General features: G+C 54.6%; 1 protein-coding gene across 7 annotated transcripts in view; it reads right to left on the bottom strand.

The window, feature by feature from the left end:
• The window catches only part of RANBP3 (RAN binding protein 3), a 54,497-nt gene that overhangs the window by 18,659 nt on the left and 7,978 nt on the right, over positions 1-27,860 (bottom strand). For 2 of the 7 annotated variants that reach the window (XM_082380624.1, XM_082380625.1), the window contains exons 2-6: positions 17,219-17,274; positions 11,704-11,892; positions 3,363-3,399; positions 3,190-3,276; positions 1,124-1,195 (exon numbers count right to left, since the gene is read on the bottom strand). In XM_082380624.1, the coding sequence (XP_082236750.1) occupies positions 1,124-1,195; positions 3,190-3,276; positions 3,363-3,399; positions 11,704-11,892; positions 17,219-17,274 (441 nt within the window). The remainder of the gene's footprint in view (positions 1-1,123; positions 1,196-3,189; positions 3,277-3,362; positions 3,400-11,703; positions 11,893-17,218; positions 17,275-27,860) is intronic. The other 5 variants (XM_082380626.1, XM_082380627.1, XM_082380629.1 and 2 more) reach the window with 3 other exon arrangements.

The following is a 27,860-nucleotide window of genomic DNA, read 5'->3' as shown; positions in this document are numbered from 1 at the left end:
AGTTGCCCGCCTTGCTCAGGGCTGCCCTGCTCTCAATGCTGCAGGATAAAGGTTTCGGGGAAGAAGCGGGAGTGAGGCCGTCGCTCAGAGACCTCGGAGGCGAGCATGAGATTCCTAACAGAGCTCGAGGGCTGGCTTCGGTGGCTGATCACCCATCACCGCTGACACAGCCCCCGCGGTTCAGAACGTGACTCGCTAGGCCAGTGCCCAGGTCTTCCCAAGGACCCCTAAAAACCAAGCTCCTCTTCAGGCCCCGTGAGGGGGTCAGCTCAAAACAGTTTGCCTTTAGAGTCAAAATGAATTCAACTGTTTGAAACAGTGTCATCAAATCAACCCTCAAAGTTCTAACAACTTGCCTCTTCCCTCGACAGTGCCCTTGTGCCAGAGTATGACTGATCTCGCAGTGCTTTTGAAGTCGGCAATGAATTTATATAAGGCAGGTTGGGTTACAGAATTCAGATGGTTACACTCGCTCATTAAATCTTTTATGAGGAATTTCAGCCACATGGGAGAAACTTTCAGGAAATCTTGGAGTTGGTTCTCTAGTGAAAGACCAAAAAAGGAAAGCTCCACATTCTTCAGAAAGGATCAGGCTATTTTCCTTAAAGTTTTAAGGCTCTGATTAAATGTATTTATCTAAACATATCTAAGTAATGTTAATTCATGTGAGAATTTAATACACAGAGAAGGGGTCTGGAAAATTACATAAACTTCAGAGTGGTTACCATTGGGATGGCAGAGTGCGTGGGAAATGGAGAGGTGGATTCTTTTACTCTATGTATTTCTGAGTTTTTAATGATACAAATGTATTATTTGTGTAAACTTTTGAAAAACGAGTATACTTCATTACAGTTTTTTTGGTTTTTGCTTGTCTTTCTTTTTTTTTTAAAAAAGGACTTGAAACTCCTTGTAACCAGGCACTGCTTGTAGAAACAGAAATTAAGGGCTGATGAAGCCTGCCTCACACCAGATTCCAAATCTGTGCAGTGAAGAGTGGGGGAATATTTAAGAACTGAAAAAGAAGGCTGACTTCAAACCACCCATTCCCGTTTAAGACCTTGCTTTTCATCCCAGGAAACCCCCAGTGACCGGCCAAGAAAGGTAAAGGGACGCGAGGGCTCACCTGGTTCTGAGTCAGAATTGCCTGCAGATGGCTCGCAGAAGGTGGATGGCATAAAAACATTGTTTTTTGATACTGTCAACAAGGAGATGCAGGCAGGGGAGGGAACAAGAGGAAAAACAGCGTGAGTAGGCAGGGCAGACATGCACGGGATCACTTCTCCCACCTGAGGGGGTCGTCTCCAGGCCCCACCGTTGGGGAAGGGGGGTCAGCATTGTGAACCTCGCCTTTGGCAACTCCCAGTGAAAGTGAAACTCTGGGACTCTTTCTAAAGCAAAAGAAAGGTGGGTGTCCAGTGGAACAGCCTGAATCTGTTTGATATCTAGCAGTCGACTCTGGCCTGCTGTGGCCGCCTGCCTCGTCCTTGTGCCCCTGTGGGAGCAGCCAGGAGGGAAGCGGATGCACCAGATGTTCCGAGTCTCCCCTGGGGCCAAGCCTCAGGCCCTGCTCCTGGTCACCAGTCGGGGCTCGGCTGGCTGCAGACCCCCTCCCCTCACCTGTTTAGGATCTTACAAAATCAACTGCTTCCCGCGTTGTGGGCCAGGCAACAACGCAGTGGGGCTGAAGATCTAACTGTGCAGACAGAAGGCAGCTAGCTAAGTGGAAACGGAGTGCAGTGCAAAGGCCTCCAAACATGGACTACTCGTGGCTCCACTCCCCTGATGGCTGAGCGCTGAGCATCCCCTAGGTGGTGACGCACGAGAGGCGAGGGCTAATGCCTGCGGGTCCTCTATCCCTTTAGCCTACAGTCACAGCACAAACCACCTCCTCTCTTCTCCGCTGCACCTCCTCGATGCACAAAGTGCGGTTCAGCAGTGGACGGTGATACGATCAACGGCCAGGAGGTGGACGCTCCCTCCTCCTGTGGTAAGGCTCTCACGCGACAAGCGTGCAGAGATCCTTAGAAAAAGGATGTAACCGCAGCCTGCACTGTAGACCGCCCGGACGGCTAGCAAACGACAGTGCCTCTATTCAGGGGGGTCTCCCGCAGTTGTGAAAAAGGATGAGGCAATGTCCAAAACAAGTGTTCAGGGAACAGGCATGAAATCAAGCGTTACAGGGATGATCATAAGAGGACACTCACTTTCTACCCTGTACATTCCTGTGACATTCACATTATTCTTGGAAGCAGAAACAAAGCTTCCAGGAGTGTCTTTTTTCCCTTAAAGTGATATCCTTAGGGCTCACACTTGTAAATGTTTTACATGAATTCCCAAGAATGAACTTCAAGCTGGGGAACTGGAGAGTGTCTGTAAGCCAGCACCGCAGACAGCACGGGGCGATGCCAGAGTGGACGGAGCCAGGACCGGGGGCGGGAGTGGGGAACCCTGCCGCAGCTTTTACCCTCCAAGGCGCAGGGGTGTCCCCAGGCTTGCAGAGCCCCCTGCTAAGTAGTCCCAGCACCTCCCTCTACCCCAGGAACCCGCCTCTTTCCTGCACCAGCCTGTGTCCACCAGCTGGTCTGCTGGCCTGTGTGTGTGTGTGCAGACCTGGCCCCAGGCTGGAGCTTCCAAGCCCTTGGGCCCAGCCACATCCACAGGGACAGGGTCCAGGCCTGGCCAACCCTTCCAGGCTCCCCCAAGCCCCCTCGTCGGGGAGCTCACGGTATTCCACCACCACAGTGCCTGCTGGGGCCACTGGACTCCCTCCTATGTACCGTCTGTGTGTGTGTCTGGGCTTCTCAACTGGCCCACTGGGCTCTAGGCACACGGCTGAAGGGCCAGGAAGACACCCCATTTCCCCCACCTTCAGTCAACACATAGCCAGCGGCCCTTGCAAGGTGGACGTGCGCTTAATGGTTAGAGCCCCGATCAGGGCCCTGACGGTCCCTTTCAGAGGGACGATTTCTTCGCAAGCCTTGCTTATTAATAGTCTACTAGGTCCCACCCCTCCAGACGGGGGCACCTGTGCTACCCTCGGGCACGCTTCAGCCTCGCTCCTGACGGAGACTGAGTTAATTCTAACGGGATGTGCACAGGGGACAGACAGGGGCGTGAGGCGCTGGAGGGGAACAGCGGGCCTGGAAACACAGGTGCTTTCACCGTCTAACAGAGGGCTGCAACTGTTACCTGACTGTGAAGGCGGGAATTGCGTTAAAGAGGATGTTCTTTCTCGCTTGACAGGAGGGCAGTAATTTCCATCTTCTCGGTCAGAATCTACAGAAAACGAGGAGGAGGAGAAAAATCAGGCTGCTTCCGCTTTTACAACCAAAGCTGGTGAAACATTTGAGAGACTTCCTCACCTTCTCCACCTTCGGGGCTGGAGCCTCCGGCTGACCTCTGAAACAAGAACACATGTAAGGGCGGTCAGAGAGGGCCGCGCGGCCCAGGGCCCGGCAGCTCCTGACTTCTGCCACAAACGGATCCCGAAATGTAGCGCTGAGGGCGCGTGGCCTGGGCTCAGTCACCCGGGTCACAGACAGGCTTTCAACCTAATGCTCAAAAATCCCCCATGAACCTTCACGCCTCTGCCTCACCAGGCCTCGTGCCAAGGAATCCTCTTAACGGCTGGGAACGCGTTCCCAGCACAGGATCAGTTTCTGTGTTTCTCCACCCGGTACAGCTAACTGGCGTTCCCCCACCCCAGCCCCTCAATTCAAACAGTGAAACTGGATCTGGCCAAGTTCACTTTGCCAAGAGCTGGAAAGCGACCCTCTCTCCACCCTGAAGGGCAGCAGGACCGCTGACACTGGCTGCGTGACACTGGGTCATGGTGGTTCCCATTCCTGGCCCTGGCACATCCCATGGTGTGGAACCCTGTTCCGAGGTGGGCTGTTATTTCCAGAGCAGCCGAGAGCTTTGAAGCCTTGGGCCAAAGTGTTCAGAACAGAATCCCCAGGTACAACAGCTCAGACCGCAGAACCCACCGAACAATCATTAGCTGAGAGAGAAAGGTGGCTGAAGAATCTCCTCCTTGACAACCTTTAATTTTAGAACGCGAACGAGCAAATAAGAAGTTTATAATGAGCCTCCGCCCCATGTGGGATAATACACAGTCCCTCCTGTACATCCCCTCTCAGGGACTTGAGATTCTTCAGAACTAAGCAGCCAAAAGCAAACTTTGAAGGGTGAACATCACCACCCCCGCCCCCGGGTCACCGGTTTAAGAGCAAGCAGGGGAGCCAATTTTCTTATTTTCAGAAAAGCCCCTCAGGAGTCAAGTTTAGCCAAAGGAGGACCACCTGCCTCGAGGAGCTGTTAGGGATTAAATGAGATGATGCATGGGAAAGTGCTTGGCAAGCTGCAAAGCCGCGTGTAAAAGCAGTAACTGCTGTAAATAAGAAAACTGCAGACGAGGAGCCGGGGGACCTCCTAGAGCCGGGGCGGCACTTTCCCTGTACAGGGCCAGAAAGTATTTTCAGCTTCACAGGCCCCATTCGAGCCACACGTTGTATATTCTTTATTTGGTTTTTACAATCCTTTAAAACACCATCTTAGCTTGCAGGCTGGACAAAAACAGGCGGGGGGCAGAGTTTGCAGACACATCCTAAAGGACAGTGAGAGCCTGGACGGTAAGAAAAGGACCCCAACCTGGCCTCCCTCCTCGACCCCCCCCCCCCCATCAGAGACCATCCACCATAATGCCTGGGAAACACAAAACCCTCCAACACAACAGGGGCTCAATACGTGAACATATCATGGGGCCCAAAATGAAATAAAATACCCAAGGGTCCAGCAGGCTGGCTCTACATGAGTGCAAAACAGTGGCCAGAGCTCGAGCTCAGAGCATGAAGGCACTAAATCCTGTTCTCGAAGGCTTGCCAAGCCTAGTCAGTTCTCCTAGCTCTGCCATGTCCTAAACCTGAAACGCGGGGCAAATTATTTCAGCAGCCCAAGCTTCCACTTCCTCGCTTGGAAAATGGCGGGGCCAGCGCTTCCTCCGTAGCGAGGGAGGTGCAGGGGGTCAGCGGGCTGAGCAGGCAGCGCCGCGTGGCTCACACCTGGACAGGCCACGCTCTCCCAGCCAGCTTACCCTCTCGGGATGTCATACTTCGGGGCAGTGCTGGGGGAGGTGGGGGAGCCAGGTGAGGGACCAGGGGACCCTTGGAGGGGTGGAGAAGAGGGTCTTAGCATGGGGGGCCCAGAGAGGCGCTCTTGCAGTGCTGCCATTCTACGGGGCCCAGGCTGGCATCTGACAGAACAGAGCCGTGTCACCAGAACATCGGGTGTTCCTCTCGGATCCTCCCCTGCCCTGGGTGACACCATGAAGGTGCAGGCTCCAGGCCCCTCCCTCCTACTCCTCCACAGCAGGCTTGGCCATCCCCAGCCCAGCCCTCGCCCTCAAGTCCCATCCTCGACTCCCCCCACCTTTTCACTCAACAAGCATCTCAACTCTCCCAAACCCGCCCATGGCAGCCTCTGGGGCCTGTGGGATCTGCTGCTTCCTGAATGACTTCTGGCACCTGGAAAATGGCCACCCCCCTGCCTCTGTAGACACTGCTCCCTCACCCACGGACACCCTCCCTTCCCTCGCCCCCCAGATGAAAACCTCTCAGGCCGTGGCCTCACCGCTCCCTGCACTTCTCCATGGCTCTCACTCCAATCGTGGGCCGGTGTCAGGGTCCCCCTCTAGCCTCTAAGTTCCAGGAGGGTATGGCCCCAGCACACAGCGGGGCTCGACTGGCCCGTGTTCAGCAGAAGCAGCCGGATTCCAGGCACTCCATGGGCCATGGAGAAGCCGCCAAGGCACGTGTCCCCCAGGTTACACACAGAGCAACGGACCCGAAAGCTGTGAGGCCAGAGTGTCCTCCTGTTTCTCAGCTGCTGGGGAGAACAGTTCTCTGTCACCTCAATTTCAAGAGGACCCCCGCCTTTCCTCTTGGCTAGCTAGGTTAATTTCCATGTGTGTGAATTTCCGAGCATTCCTTCTGCTATGGATTTCTAATTTTATTCCACTGTGGTGGGAGAAGACTCTGTGTGATTTCAATCCTTTTAAATCTACTGAGCCTTGTTCTGTGGCCTAGTGAGCGGTCCACCCTGCAGCTTCCTGCATGCCCCTGAGAGGACCGCGTGCCCTGCAGCTGCTCAAGTCCTCTCTGTCCTCGTCCTGCGTCTGTCTGGACATTCCAGCACCTGAACATGAATGTGGAGCACTGAGGTCTCCAACAATGTACTGGATTGTCTATTCTCCCTTCATTCTGTCAGTTTTTGCTTCGTGTATTTTGGGGCGCTTTTAACAACACTTAAGTTCCTCGCCTCTGCCAGTGACACCCCAAACCTCTCAGGGATCTGGGTCTCCTTGAAAATTTGATGGGTGCTAAGAGCCTTTCCCGAGAAAAGTACCCAGACCTCAGGGGCTGCAGCCCCACCTCTTGGGGCCCAGGACTGCTGAGGCCGGGTGGCCTCCTGCAGCACTGGGCCCCCTTCGTCCATCACACTCCAGCCTTGCTGTCTCCTTCCTGTCTCCTGAACTTGTCAACCCTGTTCCTGCCTCAGTGTTCCTTCTTCACGTGCTACTTGCACAGCCGTCCCTGACCACCTCCAGGGTGAAGCCCTGCTCACGGGCTACCCCATCACCCCGCAAGCTGAGGCAGCTCCTCTCCACCCCACCCTCCAGCCTCTCTCGGGCCTCTGCCCTGTTTTGTGCATCACAGTTGGATGTGCTCTAATGTGTCCATCTGCTGTTTGTCTCCTGCTACCGTGAGGCCCTACCCTGTCTGTTCTGCTCACAGCTCACACACCCCACGCCCAGGACACTGCACAAAAGACGCTCAGCAAGTATCTACTGCGCAAGGAGCCTGTCCTCCGCCACAGCCCCTTTGGTGACCTGGAGAAGAAAGGGCACCTGGCCAGACAAGATCAGATACCCCTAGACCCCTGACCCCAGGAGACCCTCAAATCCATGCTCCGAGTCTATTCTAAGACCCACCCCACAGGCATGTGGCAGGTCTCTTGGTCCTGGAAAAGCTGGGAGGCTAAGGCCTGCAAAGGACAACACAGGAAGATTCCCCAACTTGGAGGACCTTCCAGAAGCTGCTGGAACTTCCTGTGGGGTCTGAAACAGCCGACTCAGAAGCAGTGAGGAAAGTGACGCCAGCAACTCTCCTCAATAGGAACTAGGGCAAGGAAGCAGGAGGACAGACTGCAAAGCGAAGTCATTTCTGCTTGCCTCTGGAGCCTACTTGACAGCTAAAAACCCTCCACCACTGCCCAAGTGAGAAGCAGCCCGCCCCCTGCTCCTGCCGGGAGGGCCTGCGCTTGCCGTCTGGCCTGGCTGCCTCGTGCTGTCCTCCCCCAAAGCAGGAAAAGGCCTGGTGTGCAGCGGCTCCCCTTCAACCCGCACAAGGCCAATGCCAGCTCCACAGACACTGCCCTCGGACACCGCAGCCTGGGGGGGCAGGACCTCTTCCACGTCAACGTGGTCTGGGGGCCGCCCCTCGCCCCAACCAAGGGAACAGCTCTTCGGGGGTCAGTCTAGAACAGTGCCTGGGACGCACATGGAGTGAGGCCTTGCAATCCCAACTCCTCGGAGCCCAGAAGGCTGCAGCCAAAGCTCAGGAGCCACTGCTCCAGGGACTCCCGTGAGGAGGATGTTAAGAGCAGGCTTTGAGGACCTGCGCTTCCGGGGAGGAGCGACAGAGCAGGGTGTGGAAGCCCCATTTCCTCCTCTGCTTCTTCCCACAGCAGAAGCCGCCACTCGAGGACTGGGGCTTCGGGATGACACCCCGGGGACGCGGGGACCAGCACCCTTTAGGGACGCCACGACGAAAATATCCCCAACGAACACTTACATGAGGAGGCCCAAGAGAAAGAAGACCAAAGAGAACACTTCAACTTATTTTTCTGGCGCCGGGACAGCGTGAACGAATGAAGTGGACGGCGGCCGGGCCGCGGCCTGGTGAACAAGCCCGCCCTGACTGCGCGCTGCAAGGTGGCCTGAGTCCCGCCAGCGGGCGGGGCAGGCAGCGCAGTCCTCTCCCCTCAGAAGGCACTGGAACCTCAGGGGAGGCAGCTCACTCCGCGAGGTGCGCAAGTCCCTGTTGCCAAGTACAAAATAGGAGGGAACGCCTAACCCAGGATGGGACCACAGGTGTGAGAAGCTTCTGATCTTGGTGTAAAGGATGAAACAATGAAAATTACGATCGTTAACTGAATCACTTTGCTGTACACCTGAAACCAACGCAACATTGTAAATCAACTATATTTCAATAAAAATTTTAAAAATCAATAAATACAATTATGACCGTAAAAAAAAAAAAATCACGATCGTTCACTTTGCTAAGGCTTGCACCCTTCCCCCCCCCAAACATGGCTCTCATGAGGCTGCCCGGCATGGCCTCGAGAGGACAGGGCTGCCAGGCCAGTCCGGGGGGAGGGGAGGGAGCCGAGACACAGACACAGACAAACGGGCAGTGAGCAGGAATGAACGGTGTTGCCTTCCTGACCTCCCGGAAAAGACCAGAAAGCAAGACCATGTCAGGGAAATTCCTTCCAGAAAATGCCAGACACCGTTTGGCCTGCCTGGGACGCAGTGATTCCCCATTTGGACGGCCCAGTTAGAAAGTCCGCTGCTGGACTTCCCTGGTAGCGCAGCGTTTAAGAATCTGCCTGCCAGTGCAGGGGACACGGGTTCGAGCTCTGGTCCAGGAAGATCCCACATACTGCGGAGCAACTAAGCCCGTGCGCCACAACTACTGAAGCCCGTGCGCCACAACTACTGAAGCCCACGCACCTAGAGCCCGTGCTCCTCAACAAGAGAAGCCACCGCAATGAGAAGCCTGCACACCACAACAAAGAGTAGTCCCCACTCGCCACAACTAGAGAAAACCCGCGCACAGCAACGAAGACCCAACGCAGCCGAAAATAACAAATATAAATAAATAAATAAATTTTAGAAAGCCCACTGCTGGGGCTGCAGGAAAATGGACGCCTGGGATTAAAAGTCACTTCAGGGGTGTCCTTGCCTTCATGTGGACCACAGGCAGATTCACTGCTGTTTACTCTGTAAGTGAGGGAACCAGCTCAGAGATTTTTACCAGAAAGGCAGACACCGAAAAAAGAAAAAGAGAGGTGGCCTCCCAAGATGTGACTGCTGGGCAGGGGCGGGGCGGAACGAGCGTCAAACCCCGTGCAGATGCCAGAGGATGAGGGGCTGGGTCCAGACTCTTTCTAAGCTTCCTGGTGGGTCTCATAAACATATTTCAGGCTCGGCAGTGCCTTGGTGCAGAGCTTCAGTCTGGTAGACTTCAGCCAGCCTCCAGGTGAGCATTGGGAACGCTCACTCTCTCCGGATCAAACAGACAACTTAATCTGGAGGTGGTTTGGTCTCCTTCAAGCTGCCTTGTGAGAGCCAGGAAGTCTGATACATTGAGACTTTTTCCTGGTACTGAGTCTTCAATGGCCAGAGTTCTGATGAGACTGAAAGGCGATAAGCGCTCTTTATAGGCAACAATTCAGCGAGCCACTATTTATTATAAAGAACTCGCAGCTTTACACTCGCCCAAGGGATCGTGGAATAAAGAACAGGCTAAACGTGACGGATGAGACCTGTCGGGTAACATGTGGGCGTTTCCTGAACTCCAGTGTGGTACAGAGCAAGCTCCAAATCTGCTCTGATGCAAAAGCAACTAGTCCGAGTTTGCCAAAGAAACATCTCAGCCCGGGAAGAAGCTGGGCTCAGGTTCCATCTGCCTTGATCTATGCCCTAATTGACCTAAGAAACAAAGGTTACTTTGCCTTGATGCCTAATCAGCAGAGAAAGCCCTGGTTAGCTCAGAGCTGTCACAAACGATGTGATGGTTGCGCTGCTGGGACTTCTGACAGAACTGGGATCCCCCCAGTCACGCGAGTGTATGTCATGGGCACGGCCTTGGCTGCGACGCTGGGACATTCAGAAACTGCTTCCCCCAGCCCTGACTCTCTCCCACGTGACGTAACAACCATCCCCAGGCTCCCTGCCATTGCGCTTGACCTTGCATTTGCCAGTCGGGGCACTGCTTGAATGTCTCGGAATTAGAGTCTCTGACCTACAGTCCAGAAGAATTGAGGAGCCGAGTTCCACCGGCCAGGCCTCAGAAATCACCGTCTGGACTGGCCACAGCCAGAAGGCGAGGGCCCCAGGGTACTTCCTGCACAGGCCCCGTCTCACCAAGTGGTCATTAGAAGTAAGGGGCCCGAAAGGGCCTCGCTTCTGGAAGAGCAGTTGCCGTGACACAGCCTCTACTGTTTGCCACCCTCCACTGAAAACTCTCAACCTCTCCAGCGGGAGATTCTCCGTAAACTGTGCTTTTCAACCCAGGCAGCAGCAGAAGGGCCCAGTCTCCTGGGCAGATCCACACAAAGATCACCTGTTCTCAGGGAACTGAAAACATGTACCTGCAAAGGCCGAAGGCATGAAACTCATAACGCCCACTTTGGGAGAAGGTTCCAGCAGCTGCTCTGCCTCCAACCCCAAAAGTTGAAAAGCCTCTGAATTCCTGCTGTCAGCCCTCGTGTGAGGACTGCTCTCCCAGAACTCTCTGGCGTAAGCACCTCGGGCCGGAACCTCTCGTGGGCTTCCTTACCCCAAGCCCACTTCTATGCCACGCAGGACTCCCCCGTGCCCCGCCCCACACAGGGAAAGCCTGTTTCTTCTTTTCCCACCACACCGATTCCTCCAGAATGTTAAAGTTTGGCTCCAACCTCACCTTGGCTGAGTATCACTTCTTCCTGCGTATCCCAGGGTTTGGTGGCTCTAACTGAATTTTAGCGGCTTCCTTAAGGATACAGGAGACTGGTGATGGGACACAGGGAACCGCTAAAGGTCTGGGGTAAGGCCTGGGATTGTGACCCCCTGCAAGGCTGCCCAGGGTTCAGTGTGGCAGAGCGGGATCCTCTGTTTTCTTGAGAGTCATTTTTCCCTGTCATGAGAACGGGGGGCTCTGTCACTTAGGGACCGAGAGGTCAAGGGTTTCGATCCTGAATGCAGGCTAATGTTTACCTTTCCCAATTTATCAAACTCCAAAAACTCAAGACATTTCTTGTTCTGGAGAGCTCACAATCTTCTCCACCTATAATCTTCAAAAGCCTTCTGAATAGAAAGATAAAGGGCTCAAGGGATTCCCTCCGGATTCAAAGGAAGTGTCTCTTCTTCTTCCTGCTTTGATTGAAGACAAGCAGTTCACAGCCCAACCACAGTCCAAACACAACCGGTCTTGCAAAGCAATCTGCGGTAGATACCTTTTCCTATAGGTCAAGGAAACCGGAGCCTTTCGTGTTTCTAAGATACTGAACTTGAATGCCCAAATTGAGGGAGAGGAGAAGGAAAAATGGAAGGAGGGAGAAGGGGCCGAATTTGATGTGGAAGGTTCTACCCCACTACTCAATTCCTCTTTTGACCCCTCGCCTCTTTCAGGAACCAGGACTAGCTTCTGGCTATGGGTAAATGCTCCCCCAACTAGAAAAGTCTCAATGTAAAAGGGGACTTGCTCTTTCCTGACTTTCTTGCAGCACGAATTAAAGGGAGCTGAAGAGAGCCTTTGTCGTCTTTTCAGTTATCATCAGCTGCTGACAACCTGGGGTGTGGATCTGAGGGGCCCGGAGGGAAAGGGGCCGGTCTGGGTTGGGAGCCCCGGGCCGTGGGATGCTGGGTGGAGGTGGACTTACCCCTGCCAGTTCTCGTGGAAAAGGAAGAAGCTGGGCTTCAGGAGCGCTGGCTGAAGCGCTAGCGGGGGCAGGAAGCTCTAGGGCATGCTCACCAGCTGACTCGGGGTGACCCGTGCCATGGTGGGGGGCCTCAGCCTCCCCCCGAGGCTCCTCTCCCGAATCCGACAAGTCTTTTTGCTCTGCAGAGGACTGGGAGCAAAAAAGACAATTTTCCTTCAATGTAAATAAAGCCAGCAACACGGGGCAGGGGAGGGGGGCAGGGGAAGGTCTGGAGATGCTCGACCTTCAGCAGCTCCTGCCCGGGAGCTCGGGCCAAGAGAGCCGGCACATGCTACCGCGTTCTGCTCCGCAGAGCCAGCCCTCCACACTGACGGAAGGGCAGTGAACGTGGACCTGCTGCTGTCGGACCTGGCAGGGAGCTCTGAGGTGTGCAAGAAGTTGGACCCTCCTTTTGAAAACTGCAAGGTGGCCCCTGTGGCACAGAGACCCTCTGCCGATGGCAGCGAGTGAGGAAACACACCCCCGTGACCGAGACGGGGGCGGTGCCTCTAGCAGAGGGGAACAGGGGCCATTGTGTCAAACTGTCCCCAGGGCTTAATAACCCATCCACTCAAACATACTCGTGAGGGGAGGTGGGCGCCAGCACCCTGTCTGGCCACTGGGAGAGCCAGGGCGGCGGGGTCAGGGCTTCTGCACTGGCTGCGGCCCCACCAGCACCTTCCCATCTCTGCCGCTTAAACCCGAGAGGAAGGGAACGCTTTCTTGCTCGGCGAGCGCAGGTGTGGGGCGACCCCGCGAGCTGGCAGACACACAGAGAGCCGGTTTTGTATCAGTGGACAGGTGGGTGGGGCTCCGGCTGAAGGAGGGAGCCCCTCGGCCTAGAATTCTCCCAGGCTCCCCCGGAACATCCCGGGCCAGGGCTTATCTAGAAAACAGCCAGGGTAAGGGGAAGCCGGTCCCCAAAGTCTTCATCCTCAAAAGCACAGATCCCCCCCCCACCCCCGGCATCCTTTGAGGTGGTTCTTGGGATTCTGAAGGGGCTTCCATGGGCCGAGGGCTCTGTGGCCAAGACTCTTCTTGAGAGGTGCGTTACAAAGCTGGTGTCCTGGAATAAATACACGGGCTCCGGTCCCCAAGCCTCCCGCCTGCCATCGTCCACCACACGTTCCTCTCGCTTTGTGAACTAAATGACCACGGGGCCACCCTGTCTCCGTGCAGACACGGCTGTGTTCTTCCTGACTGTGAAGTGACTGAAACCTCTTTAGACAGGACTTGGGACTATTTTTAAATGTGTGAGCCTGCTAGATGAAAGGAACTACGTAGAGGATTTTAAGAGAAATTTCAAACTTTCTTAGGGAAAAGCAAAAGCAACACAACTCATCCATACATCTAAAAAAGCCACCCAAATCGACTCTTCCTATGCAAGGAAGAGCCACAGACATAAAGGCCCTCCTTCCCAGGCCGTTCCTCAAACCTGTCCAAGGCACCGAGGTTGGTCCCACGCACCAGTCTGCTGCTACTTTATGCCTAGAGATTTAACACCACTTAAGAGAGAAAATGAAACTCAGAGCTCTATGGGAAATTGCCTATCTCTGTTCAAAACCACTTGGATTTTTTTTAAAATCCCTGCTTTTCGAATATAAATGTTGAAATGCCCTCGTGGCATGGTAGACTAGAGATGAAGTCTACGTCGGAGGACCAAAAAGAAATACAAATGCCATTCCAGCATTTTCTCCTTGGGTCTGAGTAAGCTCTAAGGCACCAAGATAGAGCCTGTAGTTTTTCAACATGTTTGTTAAAATCGGACATCGAGATTTTGGCAGGCTTTGACATCATCCTAAAATATACGTGGCTGACAAAAAACCACGCATACAGGGTACGCTTGTTACACACACAGTAAGCTTCCAGTGTTGTCGGTGACACCCTGCTTTCTGCTTTTTTGCTGAATGGACATTATCCTGCCAGTGCAACCCCAAAATCTTCTGCCTTCAGATTAGCAAATATTTGGAAAATAAAGTAAATGAAAGAAACGTTCAGTCGTCACAAACTGTGAAACAAACTACGGAAGGAGATTCAAATTCTCTTCACGTTAAAGAGAAAAAAACTGTCTGTCTCCATTCAAGGCAGTTAAGAAAAGGTTTCATTTTTGCCCCTAAAACACAAATGCATGGAAACGCAAGCATTTTGTGAAGAGCGCCATCGTGAGGAAGCTCAAGAACAGGAAAGCAGTAGAGACAGTTCCTGTGCTGTCAGTCTGGCTCCAGGTTTGCGTTTCAGGCGTCAGGACTGGAGTTCCGCTGCTGCCCGATGCCCTAACACGGAACAGTGGGAGGATCTGACGACTCGTCCTGAGACCAAGGGACGCCACCGGCACCGGCAGGCCACCACCAATCTGTGGTTTGCTGCAAACGCAACTCCAACTGTCTATGGGCCTGACGGAAAATCCTGTGTGTCTTTGTCACCAAACCAACACCAAAACGCCTGGGCTGGCAGCCTAATTTTTTTCTTTTTGATTTCAAATCTTTCATCTCGATCGTGATTCAGTAATAACAGCTGGGCCTTTGAAGGGGGCCGTGGGCTCTTGGAGTGCATCCCACTGGGGCACTGGTGGTTTAGAGATCATTCACTGAAAGAAGGTAATGCTCCCACAGTCGACAATGGGACTTCTTGATCTTTGTGGATCAAAAAGTGGCTCAAAAAATAGCTGTATGGGAGACCTAGGTGACAATTAGGACAATTTCAACGTTGACTATATATTAGAGGGTATTTCTGAATTAATGATCATTTTCTCAGGCGTGCCCATGGCACTAGGGCCATGGAGAAGAATTCCTAGGAGACGCCCGCTGAAGTATTTAGGGGAAAACCGTCAGGTGGGTGCAACTTATAGTCGAGCTTTCTGGCATTTATGATAAAAATGTTAACGGTGAAGCCAGGTGAAGGATACCCAAGGGTCCACAGTACCATTCTTTTAACTTTTCTGAGGATTTGAAAAATTTTCAAAAACAGAAAGTTGAAAAAGGGAAAATAAAAGCTCCCTCAGAAAAAAACAACAGCAACCTGAACAGATCTTCCCAACTCTCGCTACTGTGGCGTGAGAAGGGAGGGCTGAAATCGCGGCAAGAGGGGGAAGCTGGGAGGGTCTCAAGGTGTCATTTTGTGAGAAGTGTCGTGGCCACTCCTTGCAGACCTACCTTCCCGTCGCTTCCCCTGGGCCGGGGAGCCACGCGGCCATGGAGCCGGCTGTCCAAGCCTCTCCGCTTCCTTCCCACCCGACGCCCGAGCTGTCATAGCAGCAGAGAAAGGAGGAGGGCTCCGTGTCCACTGGGCAGCTGCCCACCCGGCAGCTCAGAGGGCGGCCCCGACGGACATGCAGGCTCCTCCGGCCTCTGCCGTTAGACGCAGAGGTTTTCCGTGCCCTTCCAATGATCTTGTCACACAAGTGTGACAGCAGGAGAACTCTGAAGAGCTGGAGGTCAGTTATTTCTAGAAGCCCATTTAGAGCTGGCACTGAGTCAATATTTTGATGCGCACGTTGGTGGTGAGCACCTCCCTGGAGACTCTTCGGGTTCAACCTCACCCCGTTTACGTAATTGGCATCAACCTTCTGAAGGTGACACGTGTTAAGTCAGCCTTTGAATTACGAAGCAACAGAACCACCTCAACCGTGAAAACAGTACTGAAATAAGAGTTAGTCATTTTAAAAGCATTTTAAATTCAGTCAAATAAACATTACGTTTTAGCGTTTCACCCTGCTGGCTGTCAGAAAGTCTTCAGGTTTTAAGAGTTATTCATTCCAATTACTTGTTTCAAATCTGGGTTGGCAAACTTTTTCTGTAAAGGGCCAGATACTAAATACGTTCGACTTTGCAGGCTACCTGGTCTCAGTCCAAACCCCTTCACTCTGCTGTGGACTGCACGGGCCAGGCGGGGCCGAGCGCCAATAAAGCTTTACTGACAAAAACAGCAGTGGTGGCAGCCCTTAGTTGGCTGACCCCTGTTTCAAACTAAAAGTGGTTCAAAAGAAAATCATAATAAAACTCAAAATTCTAGAAAATCCCAATTTTACGGAAAACCTAACAGAAGTGACTTTTACATCTGAAGCAGAAACCAAACACGTCCACCTCTAAAAGCCAGAAGCACATCAGCCCCTTCACGGTGACTGAACTTCCAAAGGACAAATGATAAAAACACATGTATGCACTGGTCAGGGCCCAAGGGAGAGGGGACGGCAGAGGTCGATGTATCTTGAAAATACCACTCGGAAAACTGAAACCAAAAGGGAAGAACATTTCCTTGTTCTGTGATTCTTCGGCGTAAGAATTAACAACAGGAAAGATTAATTTGAGAACAAGCCTAGCAGATGAGCCCCGGCTGACACAGAAGACAGACACCCTGCGCAGGGGTGCAGGTAGGGGTCTCAGGGCAGCCGCTTCTCCTTCCCGCCCCCTCCACGCACTCGCGCCCTCCCCGGCACAGCCCTTGAACGCCGGGGCTGCTCTCTTCTCAGGCCAAGGGGCAGGGTTCGCAAGCAGCAGCCGGGCTGCCAGGAGTCCCAAATCGCCAGGCCAGCAGCCCCCAAACTCAAAGCCGGCCACCCTGGGGGGGGACCGGACATCCACCCGAGCACCTGGTCTGTAGGTCACGAGCCCTGAGCCGAGAAGCCCCTCAAATGCTGTCCTCATCAACAAGACGCACACGGGTTTCAGAACACCTGCATCAACGCAGCGCATTGGTCACCCTGAAATCTTGCCATGGTTATGACATCACACCTGCTGTCCCCGGGCATGAGGGCAGGGACCGTCCATTTTTTGGACAAATGGGGGAGTCCTCATACAAACTTGGGAGGCATCACCACAGAACATCAACTATCTCTGGACACAGCCCGGACCTTCCAGGCTGATCCGTTCAGGGAGGGAGACAACCCCAATGACTTCAAGATAAGCAACCACACGCAACTTTGTGGGAAGGCACCGGGCTGCTAGCTCATCACAATGAATTAGGCGAGGTACTTCCAACATCAGGGAAAACAAGACATTTAAAGCCCAAGAAGGGGGAAGCAACCTAACAAAGATGGGTGGTGAATATATAATGCAAGCTGACTACTAACTGTTCGAAATGCATTTATGCCAAGTTGGTTGGAGCCAAAAAAAATCTCGCTAAAATCTTTAAAGGTCCTATTTTCCCCTTAACCAGCACTGCTCCCTCCCCTCTCCTCCCTACCCCCGTCCCCGGCCCCCTTTCTCTCCCTCCTACCAGATTCCCTAATGCACAGCAGTACTTCTAAAGCAAATCGTTAGGAATTAGAAGGAAGCTTTCTTCCACTGTGTTTTTAAAGCAGGGCCTCTGAGCCCTGTCCATACACTCCCCATCTTAACCTCGTGCCATGGTAACCTAAAGCCACCGGGCCTTTTCTCCGTGGCAGAAGGATCCTGGGCCATGCGACCTGGGGAGAGAGAGCTTGGGGAGAAAACAAGGCAGAGTAACCATGTGAAGGGAGAACATACCGGCCCCTTACCTTTTGTCCTTTATCCTTCTGAAACACAAAGACGGGCGGAGCAATGGCAGGTTTCTCTGCAAAAAGAAAAATTGGTGTTTTTCCCCCCAACACTACATTCATACAGTAAACAAAGTTACATTCGTTTGTAATAAGTTAAAAACAAAAAACAAACCTGATATAAAACTAGTAACTCGAAAGATCATCAAATAGCTTAGAAAACGGTTTCTTCACATGGATGCGGGGAAGTGTTGGGTGTGTAAAAACTCGACACAGTGGTAGGATACGTGCACTTTTCTGTGTGCACGTGCACACCAATAAAAAGGTTTCAAGACTCACTCAGAACAGGCCATGTCACTGATGGAGGGAGCGCGGTGCGGAGGGTGGCAGGCTGCAGCGTGCCCGGTGGCTGCTACTCAGCGCCACCAACCGTGGTGCTGCAGGAACGAGGCGCAGAGACGGCAGGTCCCCAATTTCAAAGGCTGGAGACTAGTTTAGTTTTTTCACTTTTTTTTTTTTTTTGGTCGCGCCATGTGGCTTGCAGGATCTTAGTTCCCTGACTAGGGATTGAACCCGGGCCCCGGCAATGAAATTGCCGATTTCTGACCACTGGCCCGCCAGGGATGACCCATTTGCAACCTCTGCCCACGGGACGCATGCTCTTTGGAGAGCTTACTCCGCTCAAGTCAGCCCTGCATTCCACCTGGGTCTCTGAGCGCCCGTTAAAAAAAAAAAGTGTGGAGTTGTGAGAAGTCTGAAAGGCCATCTTGCACAGCTGCTGTTGAAGGAAGAAACCCTTTGGGATGTTGTCACTGGACCAGGGAGATGCCGCCGGTCGTTCTCAGGCAGCTGAGTCCATGGCTCTCGGCCACTTGCCCCGGAGCGGGTGGCCACTCAGGAAGGCCCTGCCGCTGGCCAGCGGGTTCTGGACGAGGGCTGCCTTAACCCTTGGGGGGGCCCGGAGGCGCCTGCCTCACTGCCTGGGGCCGGGGCGCGTGGCTCTGGGCGCACTCATGAGCCCTGCGGGCGTGCCCAGGGCCTCCCTCAGCATTTGAGGCCTGGAGAGCGGGGCAGATGGGAAGCCGGGGGTCATGAGTTTGGGGAACACTCGCACAACCCTTCCCCTTCCCCCAGTTGTGCGGAGCCGAGGTGAACCAGGAACCCGCACTCACACGGCTCTAACCCGGCAGGACCACTACGCGGGAGGGGACACAGCTTGCGGGCCATGAGAGCGCTTGTGTGGGACGTGGTCGGAGGGTCTGGTCTGGAGCACCAGGGAAACGCTCCCGAGAAGAGGCAGCTGTGCTGAAGCCCCAAGGAGAAGAGTGAAGGGAGAGGGGCAGGTGTGACGGTGACAGGGAGCCCGAGGGGCGGATGGTGGCGACGCTAAGGATCTGGGACGGCTGTAAAAGGAGTGGAGGAAGCACAGAGAGAACAGAGTTTGGGGAAGGGGGCGAAGGCGATCACCCACAGTAAAGAAGATGGGGGGCGGGGGGGCACGGTATGGGGAGCAAAAGGACAAGACCGAGATGGGCAAATGGACACTGTCCCACTCCCCATCCCCACAGAAGAGCAGGACAGACGCCAATCTTCACTTTGGGGCCACAGCCCACCGACGGTGACCATTCCCTCTGCTGTGCTCACTGAAGCCTTGTGGAACTTGGGTCCGATTCACCACGACAGTCCTCCCCAGGCACAGCCCACGCAATCACTGGGGTGAATGACATCTAGGAGGCCACACTGCCACAAGGGAGGAGGGTGGCGGCGTGGAAGGGCCTTGCACGCTTCCCAGGACAGCCGTCTCCCCAGCACAGATGCGCAGCTACTGCTCTGCAAACCCGGGGGGTCGAACGACCGCATGCACGTGCTTACTGCCGGGCAGTAAACGACAGCAAAGGAAAGCTGGGGGGACTCCGGGGACAGCAGCAGCTTCTCCACACCATGTCTACCACAGGCAAGCCCAGACACCTTCTGGCGCTGCCCTTTACCCCATAAGCCTAGCACCCGGGGCTGTGGGTCCAGATCCCGGCCTCACTTCTGCCTCCGACCCTCCGACTGCCGGCCAGCCGCAAGGCTCGGGGGTGTGCAGGAAGGATCTGTGATTATGGTCAGCCTAGGCCCACCCCTGCTTCCTCACCGTGGTTTAGATGGAGCCCAACCTGGCTCCGGGCCCGAGGAGGAGAATACTGCATGCCCTGGCCCCAGGGGACACGGCGGCACATGAATAAGGCCAGGCCGCTGCCTATGAATGAGACTCGGGTCCAGGACTTCCACTGGAGCTACTGGGGAAGGGGCGCTCTTTCTCTGCTGGGGCTGCCAGCAGCCGGGTGTCACCACAAGGGGCCCTGGAGCAGAGCCAATCCAGCAGGAAGCAGAGCTGGGGATGGAGGAGGAAACTGAACCCTGGAGACACGGCTGGAGGCCCTGGGTCAGCAGGCCCGAAGTTAACCCCACCCCCACCCTGACTCTTCAGTGAGGCCAGCAAATGCTGATTTTTTGCTTAAGCTGGCCTGAGCTTGACTTCTCTCTGTCCCTTGTCTCTAAGAGCCTCCGGCCTCTCTGGGAGAAGAGGCCTAGCCGCTGTAGACTTAATTAAACACACACCATACCCTGTCGAAGAAACCTGGGACTGGCCTCACAGTGAAGCCAAGATGCTCTCTTTCTCTTCCAAGCAGGCATCACCACCTGATGTACCATGTGTGTGGGTTTATTATGGTCTGTCTCCCCTAGTAAGATGAGATCGGAGCCTCTGCCTCGTTCCCCTTGTGTCCGACGGTCTGAGAACAGTAATCAGCACCCTGCAGGGGTTCAACAAATATTTGATGGAGGGATGAGTAAGGAAGGCAAGGGGGGCACTGAGAAAATGACTGCCAGGCTGTAAGGAAGGACTGGAACGGAGAGGAGGCATCTGAATGGTAGAGGAAGAGCTTCCTGGTGCTGGAACTGTGACGGCTGATGTGCAGGCACACAGGAGGGGCTGCCTGTGGGTCCCCGGGGCAGGACGGGAACAGAATTAGTTTCAGCAGGAGGCTGCCTGTGGTGCGAAGGTCCTGCCCAGCGCCTCCTGGACCACACGGCAGGGTCCGGGCGCAAGCTGGGAGAGATCCCATCTGCTGGAGGAACCCTCCTGCACGGCAACAGGGCATGTCGCACGGCTGCGGGCAGAGGCCAGTGAGAGGGGGGCACGGGGCTCTGAGCTTGGAAAGCAGACCCACCCTCATCACCTCCACTGCTGTAGTTCAGACCTCCCTTCCTTCTCCGCCTCTACCCTCACCCCTGAAGTGCGGCCTCCACAGAGCAGCCAGAACCACTGGTGTGAAACTCACACTTTCAACTCGGCAACGTCCTCCCAGACTAGGGCCGAAGGCCGTTCAAAAAGGCCACCCCGCACCGACCATGACTGTGGCATTGAAGAGCCCCCAGCACGTCCCACGCTTCTGTCGCTTCTGGACTTCTGCCTGGTTTAGTCCCTCTGCCTTGAAGACATTCTCACCTTCTCTTCCGTGGCCGACACACATTCAGGTAGAGACACCACCTCCTCCAGGATGCTCCCAGTTTGAACTGGGCTCCTGAAGCCTGCTCTGGCTTACATCCTGCATGGGTTACACCAAGGCTACCTGTCAGGGAGGCTGAGAGATCACAGACACAGCATCTGAAACAGCTCTGCACGCAGCCTGTCACCTGGTGTGTGCAGTGTAAGAACCATCCAGTAAATGTTTGAACTAAACCCCTTCTGTACTTCTTCACATGGGTAGCACCAGCTGCTATGTGATCACATAAATATTTATGAAGCCCTTGTTCTGTGCAAGGCATCACGGGAAAAATGCGGAAAATGCGGAACGGGAAGCCGGGGGCAGAAAACTTCAGGGTAAAGCGTCTGATGAAAAGGGAGGGGGTGTGTCTGTTTACTTGGCCGGGTGTGTGTGTGTGCGCGCACGCGTGCTATTTGCTTATTTGCTCCCCTGGCAGTATCCTCTCCTGGACCTTAAGCTCCGTAATAGTGGGGCCTCTGTTGTGTTCGCCTCTGTATCTTCAGAGCCAAACGCAGTCTCACACATAACACGTGCTCAACAAGCAGTTAGAGAGCAAGCGGAATGCCGTGGGCCACACGGGCTGGGGCCAGGGAGGCCTGGGCCCTGGCAGCCCACCTCGCGGGCCACAGGGACCCCTGCGGAGGGCAGGTTTGCGGGACAGAACTTCGGTCAGTTCTCTACCAAAGACACCAAGCATCAGAGCCACGCGTGCTTCATTTCTGCTCATCCACTTTAGGGCCCAGAGTCCGGAAACTGCAAGCTAGTCCCGACTTCACGGCAGCAACACACGCGTGCCCCCCCCAGGCAGACTGCCTTTAACTGTCCCACATCACCCCTGCTTCTGGTTGTCACCGAAAAAGCAGCGTCATCCAGCCGACTGAAACCCAAGTTTGGGGAACGAACAGGGGACAGAAGCAACGAGGCTCCTTGGACCTGCCTGAAGCCCCAGTCCAGCTTTCCTTTCACAAGCGAAGGGAAAACCACCACCAGAGATTTGTAGAGACCTAGGCCACCGCAAAGACCTAAAATATTAAAACGTTAACCAAATACACATTATTTGATCCAGATTCTGTCCGCCAGGTGTTTTTTTCTTTGTTTTTTGGTTCTGTGAAGTGCTCCCTGGGACTTCCCTGGTGGTCCAGTGGTTAAGAATCTGCCTTCCAATGCAGGGGACGCGGGTTCAATCCCTGGTCGGGGAGCTAAGATCCCACAAGCCGTGGAGCAACTAAGCCCGCGCATCAAGTAGGGAGAAGCCCGTGCACCGCAGCAAACAGTCCGCATGCCACAACTAAGACCCGACGCAGCCAAATAAATAAATACTCCTTGATCAAATTAGTCTGTAAAAAAACAGCCCACCTGGAGCATTGAATAGACTCATCAACATAAGAAGGGTTAAGAAAACCAACAGTAAAGAAACCCGTTTCACCAAATGTTCCCCAAAGTTATCTGACTAGGCAACCCCTTTCCAGGAACACCCGTGACGAGGCCTGAGAACTGTGGGTGACTGCGGCCAACACTGCTGCGTGAAGTGGGGTGGGATTCGGAGCCCTCAAGTCACCTCAAAGAACAGCCCTGCTCCGGGTGGCGCAGGCACTACCGTCTGGGACACGCTGGGTGAGTCGGCCTCACCTCAGCTTCCCAAGGTGCCGATGCCAAGTCCACGGTGGCTGCTCTTGGTCTGAACCCCTCCCCCATTCTCCTCCACACGCCCCTCCTCAGCTCCTGTGCCCCAGATGGCTCCCTGCCTGAGCCCAACCGTGATCCCAGCTCCCAGCAAGGGAAGGCCCCTGCTTCCCCGATCCCCCAGGGGGCGGTGGGTGGTGGCGGGGAGGCCGGGGACGGACCTGGACAGGCTGAAAGGAGTAGCCCCTGGTGACACCCCCCCGGTGACATCCCAGCCCACAGCTCGGGCTCTCCCTCCTGTCCCTTGCCACCCTCCACCCAACTAGCTGCTTTGGATGTAAACCTTGGGGCAGCTCAGCTGTGATCCCCAAGGACCAGGACTGGGTCCCGGACCTGGTCTTTGCAGTCCTGGTGGTAAGCACAAGACAGGTAGGCCCAGGTGTGGAAAGTCGCAGATCTCTGCTCCTGTGCCATCCCTCTGCAAGATTTCTGGGACCCCTCCACCAGATGTCTGGGACCCCTCCCTGCTCCCAGAGGCACTGCTGACATGGCTGTGACTGTCAGGCTGCTCTGCCCACCCAACTGAGCCGGGAACCACTCCTCCAGCTGCACCTCTCGCTACGTTCATAGCGTCAATCACGACAGTCACTTGGCAACTACAACTTCCAGCGATTCCACACATCTGAGTGCCCACTGTGCAGCAGGCACCATGCTGGCTTCTAGGGTGTGGTGGCCACATGGAGAGACATGTCCCCTGCCTGCCAGGAGCTGACATCAGATTAGTTGAACGTTACGACACAGGGGAAGCACAGAAGGCACTCGGAGCGCGGAGCTGGGGCACCCAACCCGGTGAGGCTGCAGAGAAGGGGCAGGTCAGGGAGGGCTTCTTGAAGGAAATGCCGCTTAAGCAGAAGGAGCAGCATTCAGCCAGGTGACCAGGAGCGGGGAGGAATGAGGCAGCACTGGAGGAACTGGAGGAAGGTCAGGGTGGCACCACTGGACTCCCTTAAAGACAGACGGGAAACACCCCAGCCCAGGGCGAGAGCAGCGGAGTGCAATCCCTCACACCTGCATGGCCCAGCGTAGGAGCTCCTGGCAGGTCAGCACCAATCACGCTCAGGCAGTTCCTATCTTGAGCAAAGGAACCAAAGATGGCTCCAAAGAAGTCGGGGGTCCCTAAGGTGCAGGCTGCCTCCTGACCCAAAGGGCCAGAGACCATTCTCCCTGCAGGGACTGGAGGTCTCTGGGTAACAAAGGGGTCGCCAAGGAGGCAGGCCCTTCTACTAAAGCAGAAACGACTGACCAGGGGCCCTGGGACAAGGGAAAGTCCTCGGATGGCTTGGGTGCGTGCGTGGGAAGTTCTAAAAGCCCCACCCTGAAGGCATCGCTGTAATCTGTGTACAATGTCTTTGTCAGGGAGAGGGCCTGTAAACTGCCTCCTCAAATAGTGGGTAAGGAGGGTCCAAAGGAGGAGGAGAGTTTTAAGAAGTCCCACACCTGTCGGAATTAAAACAGTGGGCTTCCTGATACCACCACTACAAGCAGGCCAGGGTACAGCGCTCAGGGTTTCATCTGTGTCTTTTCTGCCCAGAGACTGACTGGTGGCAAAACCATTAAAACAAAGTGCCTCCTGTGTCTATTTGAGACCAGCAAGGAAGGGGACGGAGGGGGTACTGCCCTGTAGCCGGTCTAAGGAGGAGGAACTCCTAGGGACAGGGTAGGTGATGGCAGCTGCCCGGATGTGAGGAAAGGAGGCCAAGTCCCTACTGCAAGCAAGGGAAGGGGAGAGAGGAGCTGGCCGGGACCCCAGAGGTGGCCCCGGGGTAGAAGGGTGTGTGTCCCCACCCTCCAGGGTGACAGAGGTCTTGGGATCCCATCTTTAGACTTCTCCAGCCTCCACCACGTCGTCACAGTGAGGACACTCCCAGATGGGGTTTCCCAGAACCCTGGGATGGTCTCTCACACAGGCCAGCAGTCACTGATCGGAAAGTACTTACGGGCCAGGCACCTAGGTGCTCGGCGCTTTATCCGCACCACTGTCCTGAAACTTCACAACCACCATAAGAGGTAGGTCCTTAGTTTACAGAACAGGAACAGAGACTCAGAGAGGGCGAGCGACTTGTCCAAGGTGGGACTGGGTCTCCAACCCAGGCGGGCCTGACTCTGGTCCCTGACCCCCGCGCTACTACCCACGCACCGCAAGGGCAAAAGGGAGAAGTCACCGCCCCATTTTGCTTCCTCCCAACTTTCCCGCTCAGGTGGGCCTCGAAGCTAAGAAACTGAGACTCTTCTTTTGAGAAGTGACTCAGGAATAAAGCAGCTGTCAGTGAACATTCTAGACAAACATCTCTGGAAGAGTACAAATGAAACTAGAGGGTGAGCGATGGACTGTGGGGTGGGCCCGAGGCTTCCAGCAAGTCTTGCGACCATCTGCTTCAGATGAGCGTGCAGTTACACCAAGGGCAGACCCTCAGGCTCCTCGAGGAGAGAATGGAGACCCACGCTCAACGGTGAGGCCCGCTATGCCTCTGCAGCTGTCAAACGTGTAACCGTGGGAGGCTCTACGTAACACATTCACAACTGAGGCTGAAAACACACACATTCTCTGTGTTTTCAGCCCTGCATGCAGGCTTTCCTTCTTCACACTGTGCACGGAGGCAAGTACACAGAAGCCACAGGCAGGCCTGCCCCTCGACAAGCTCTGGCACGCCCCCGTGGCTGCCTCCAGCCTCTGTCTCTGAGGATGTCTGCTAAACTAAACAGAAGAAAATATGTAGACCCAGGAAAACACACAGAGAAGGGAATCTGGAATATCTTGGCCTGTTCTGTTTATTCCCCTCCTAAATGATGGATCAAACACCTGCCAGGAAATAACCCCCATCTGGAAAGCCACTTAGAATTCTTGTCCAAAATGTCAGCAAGGTAGTTGTGCAAAATGAGCTTTAATCCTGCGCTGATGTGTCTTAATCTTATCTGTGCAAAAAATATGGAAAGCATCTTGCCAACAAAAACAACCGTCTGTTAATACGTGGCAACTGCTTTAATCCTGCGACACTTACTATCTCAACCCTTCGAGTCATTTCTTTTCTCAGGAATTATTATAAACAGTCCTGTGCAGCAACATAAAGGTGAATTTGTCACCGATGCGTCAACTCTGTTCGCCAACTAATTCTTTGGTGGAGAGTAGAACTGATCTCAATCATGCTGTTGCTAGGCAATACCTCTCTGATCTCAGTGTACCGCAGGCTCAGCTAGTGGGCAGTGGGTCCCTTCATTCTTTTTTTGGTACTTGAATATATTTTTCCTCAGGCAGCTCTCAACTGGTTTCATGGAAGATCATAGGGGGGCACAGTTTTGGGAGATGATGGTGTTCTTTCATCTTATGCCCTTCTTTCTGGGATGCTCTTCATCACAAAATTACCTTCACCTACTGAAACCCGAGCCACTCTTCAGGGCTCTAACATGACCCTACACTTGTGACAACAGCGGGGGTAAGAAGCCACTCGGATTTGCTGAATGGCCCTAACTAGACCCGGGGGCAGGCGCTTTACATACCCCGTCTCCTTCAATGTCATCACAGCCCTATGGCATAGAAATTATTTATCGTCTCTGATTTGCAAATCACGAAACAAGACTGAGAGGCCTCGGACAGACACGTGCCCTGCCCAAGTCACGAAGCTGGTAAACAGCAGAGGTGGGACCAGAACCCTAAGCCTGACTTCCAAGCCGGGTGCTTCACGTCCCCCTCGACCCCTCTCAGGCCAAGCCACATCCACCTTCTTTACTTCTAGAAGTACTGGCCCTGCAGCCCCCTCCAATCCCTCCACCCCTGCCCCATCCACTCAGACTACAAGCTGCTGGGGAAGACCCTGCACTTTGGATACCTCTGTGCCTTAAATCCAGGAAACCCCCCATAAACCTATTAATAAATCAAACAAAGTCAGCAACCTCACCTAAAACTACTGAGAAATCGGGGAGCCAGCTTTGACAGCACTTTTCTATTCTGCCACTAGATGGCGCGACACAAGCACAGCTGAGGTGAAGTATCGATGCAAGCGGCCGGCCGAAGATTCAGGGGAAAGTTCCAGTGAAGACAGCGGAAATCCCCTCACAGGAAGGAGAGCTAAGGACTCCAGAAAATCTGCTGAGGCTGCAGACCAACTGAAGAAGTTTGGGAACGCAGGCGCTAGTTTCTGTGTGTTCAGATGGGCCTCAACCACCTGCGGCTGGGACCCCGGGCAAGTTCACGCGCTTTCCCCACATACTGCCTGTGTCTGTCAACAGGGATGGTACCTACACCCGAGTCGGTTCGGAAGGACTGAAGGAAATGATGCATGTCAAGTGCTTGGGAAGCGGCTGGCATGCAGTCCGAATTCCACGCTGGCGTGACTACTGTCACTGGAATTCCACACAGAGACTGCAGATACACTGACGCCGTCTCAGAGCAGAGGTCTTGGACTCCAGGACTGTCTCCAGTCGCCAGGCCCCCAACGATGATAAACACCTCCCGGTCTGGGCCCTTCCAAGAGCTGCCTGGACACGGGGACACCTCGCCACAAACAGTCTCTCATAATCCCTTGAGCCCTTCTGAGGCCGAGGGAATCAGTGAGGTGAGAGCCGACGGCAGGCCCACTAGCCAAGCCCTGCTCACAGCAACACGACTTCCTGAGAACCCACGATGAGCCAGGTGCGAGGCACCAGGCACTGGAGACAGGAGGAAAGGTGGACGAGGCCGCAACCATCTAGTGGGGAGAGGAGAGAAAAACAAGCAGCCGGAGGCGTGCGGGGATAATGAGGAAACCCTGGAGGCAGGAGCTAGACGGCCGCTAGGGCAGGGCGGTGGGCGGAAGGGGGCCACGGAGGGGGGAAGGCCTCGCCCGGGCGCCATCTGAACCTTGGGTGTGAAGGAGCGACCAAGTGAAGGCAGAGTACGCCGCGCAGAGGGAGCCCCAAGAACGAACATCCCAAGGACGGGAAGATCCTGGAGGCCAACGTGACCCGAGTGTTTCCTTAGGGGAGGGCAGGAGGTGAGTTTGGGGAGGGGATGCATGGTGAGGCGTCCAAGCAGGGGTGTGATATGACCAGGGTCATTTTCCTGAAAGACCACCCTGGCAGTGGTCCTCACGAATCCTTTCCATTTCTGTGCGTTAGGAAGTTTTGTAATATGATGTCGGGGAAGATCACCCTGGGAGTGGTGAGGAGAACAGATCTCAGGGAGGCAGGAGGAGCTGCCAGGGGGCCAGCGAGGAGCCCTCAGGTGCTGTCCAGGTGAGAAGCGGCAGTGACAGGGAGGCTCGGGCAAGTCTTGCGGCCTTGCAGACTGGGCGAGGCGGCTGGAGCCTGACTATTCCGGAGACAGAGCCTGCTGGTGCCTGAGCTGTGGAAGCACGTCTCGCTCACTCAGTGGCCGACGTGGTCAGCAAACACAACCCCCATTCTTCTGACAAGACTCCACAAGCAGGCGGCCCCCTCCAAGTGGCACTGATGATGAGTAACCCAGGCCCTGG

The sequence above is a fragment of the Balaenoptera borealis genome (genome assembly GCF_965194805.1).
Source record: "Balaenoptera borealis genome assembly, chromosome: 2".
NCBI lineage: Eukaryota > Metazoa > Chordata > Mammalia > Artiodactyla > Balaenopteridae > Balaenoptera > Balaenoptera borealis.
The sequence above is the reverse complement of the archived record's forward strand: the minus strand, read 5'-3'. Positions and strand labels throughout refer to the sequence as shown.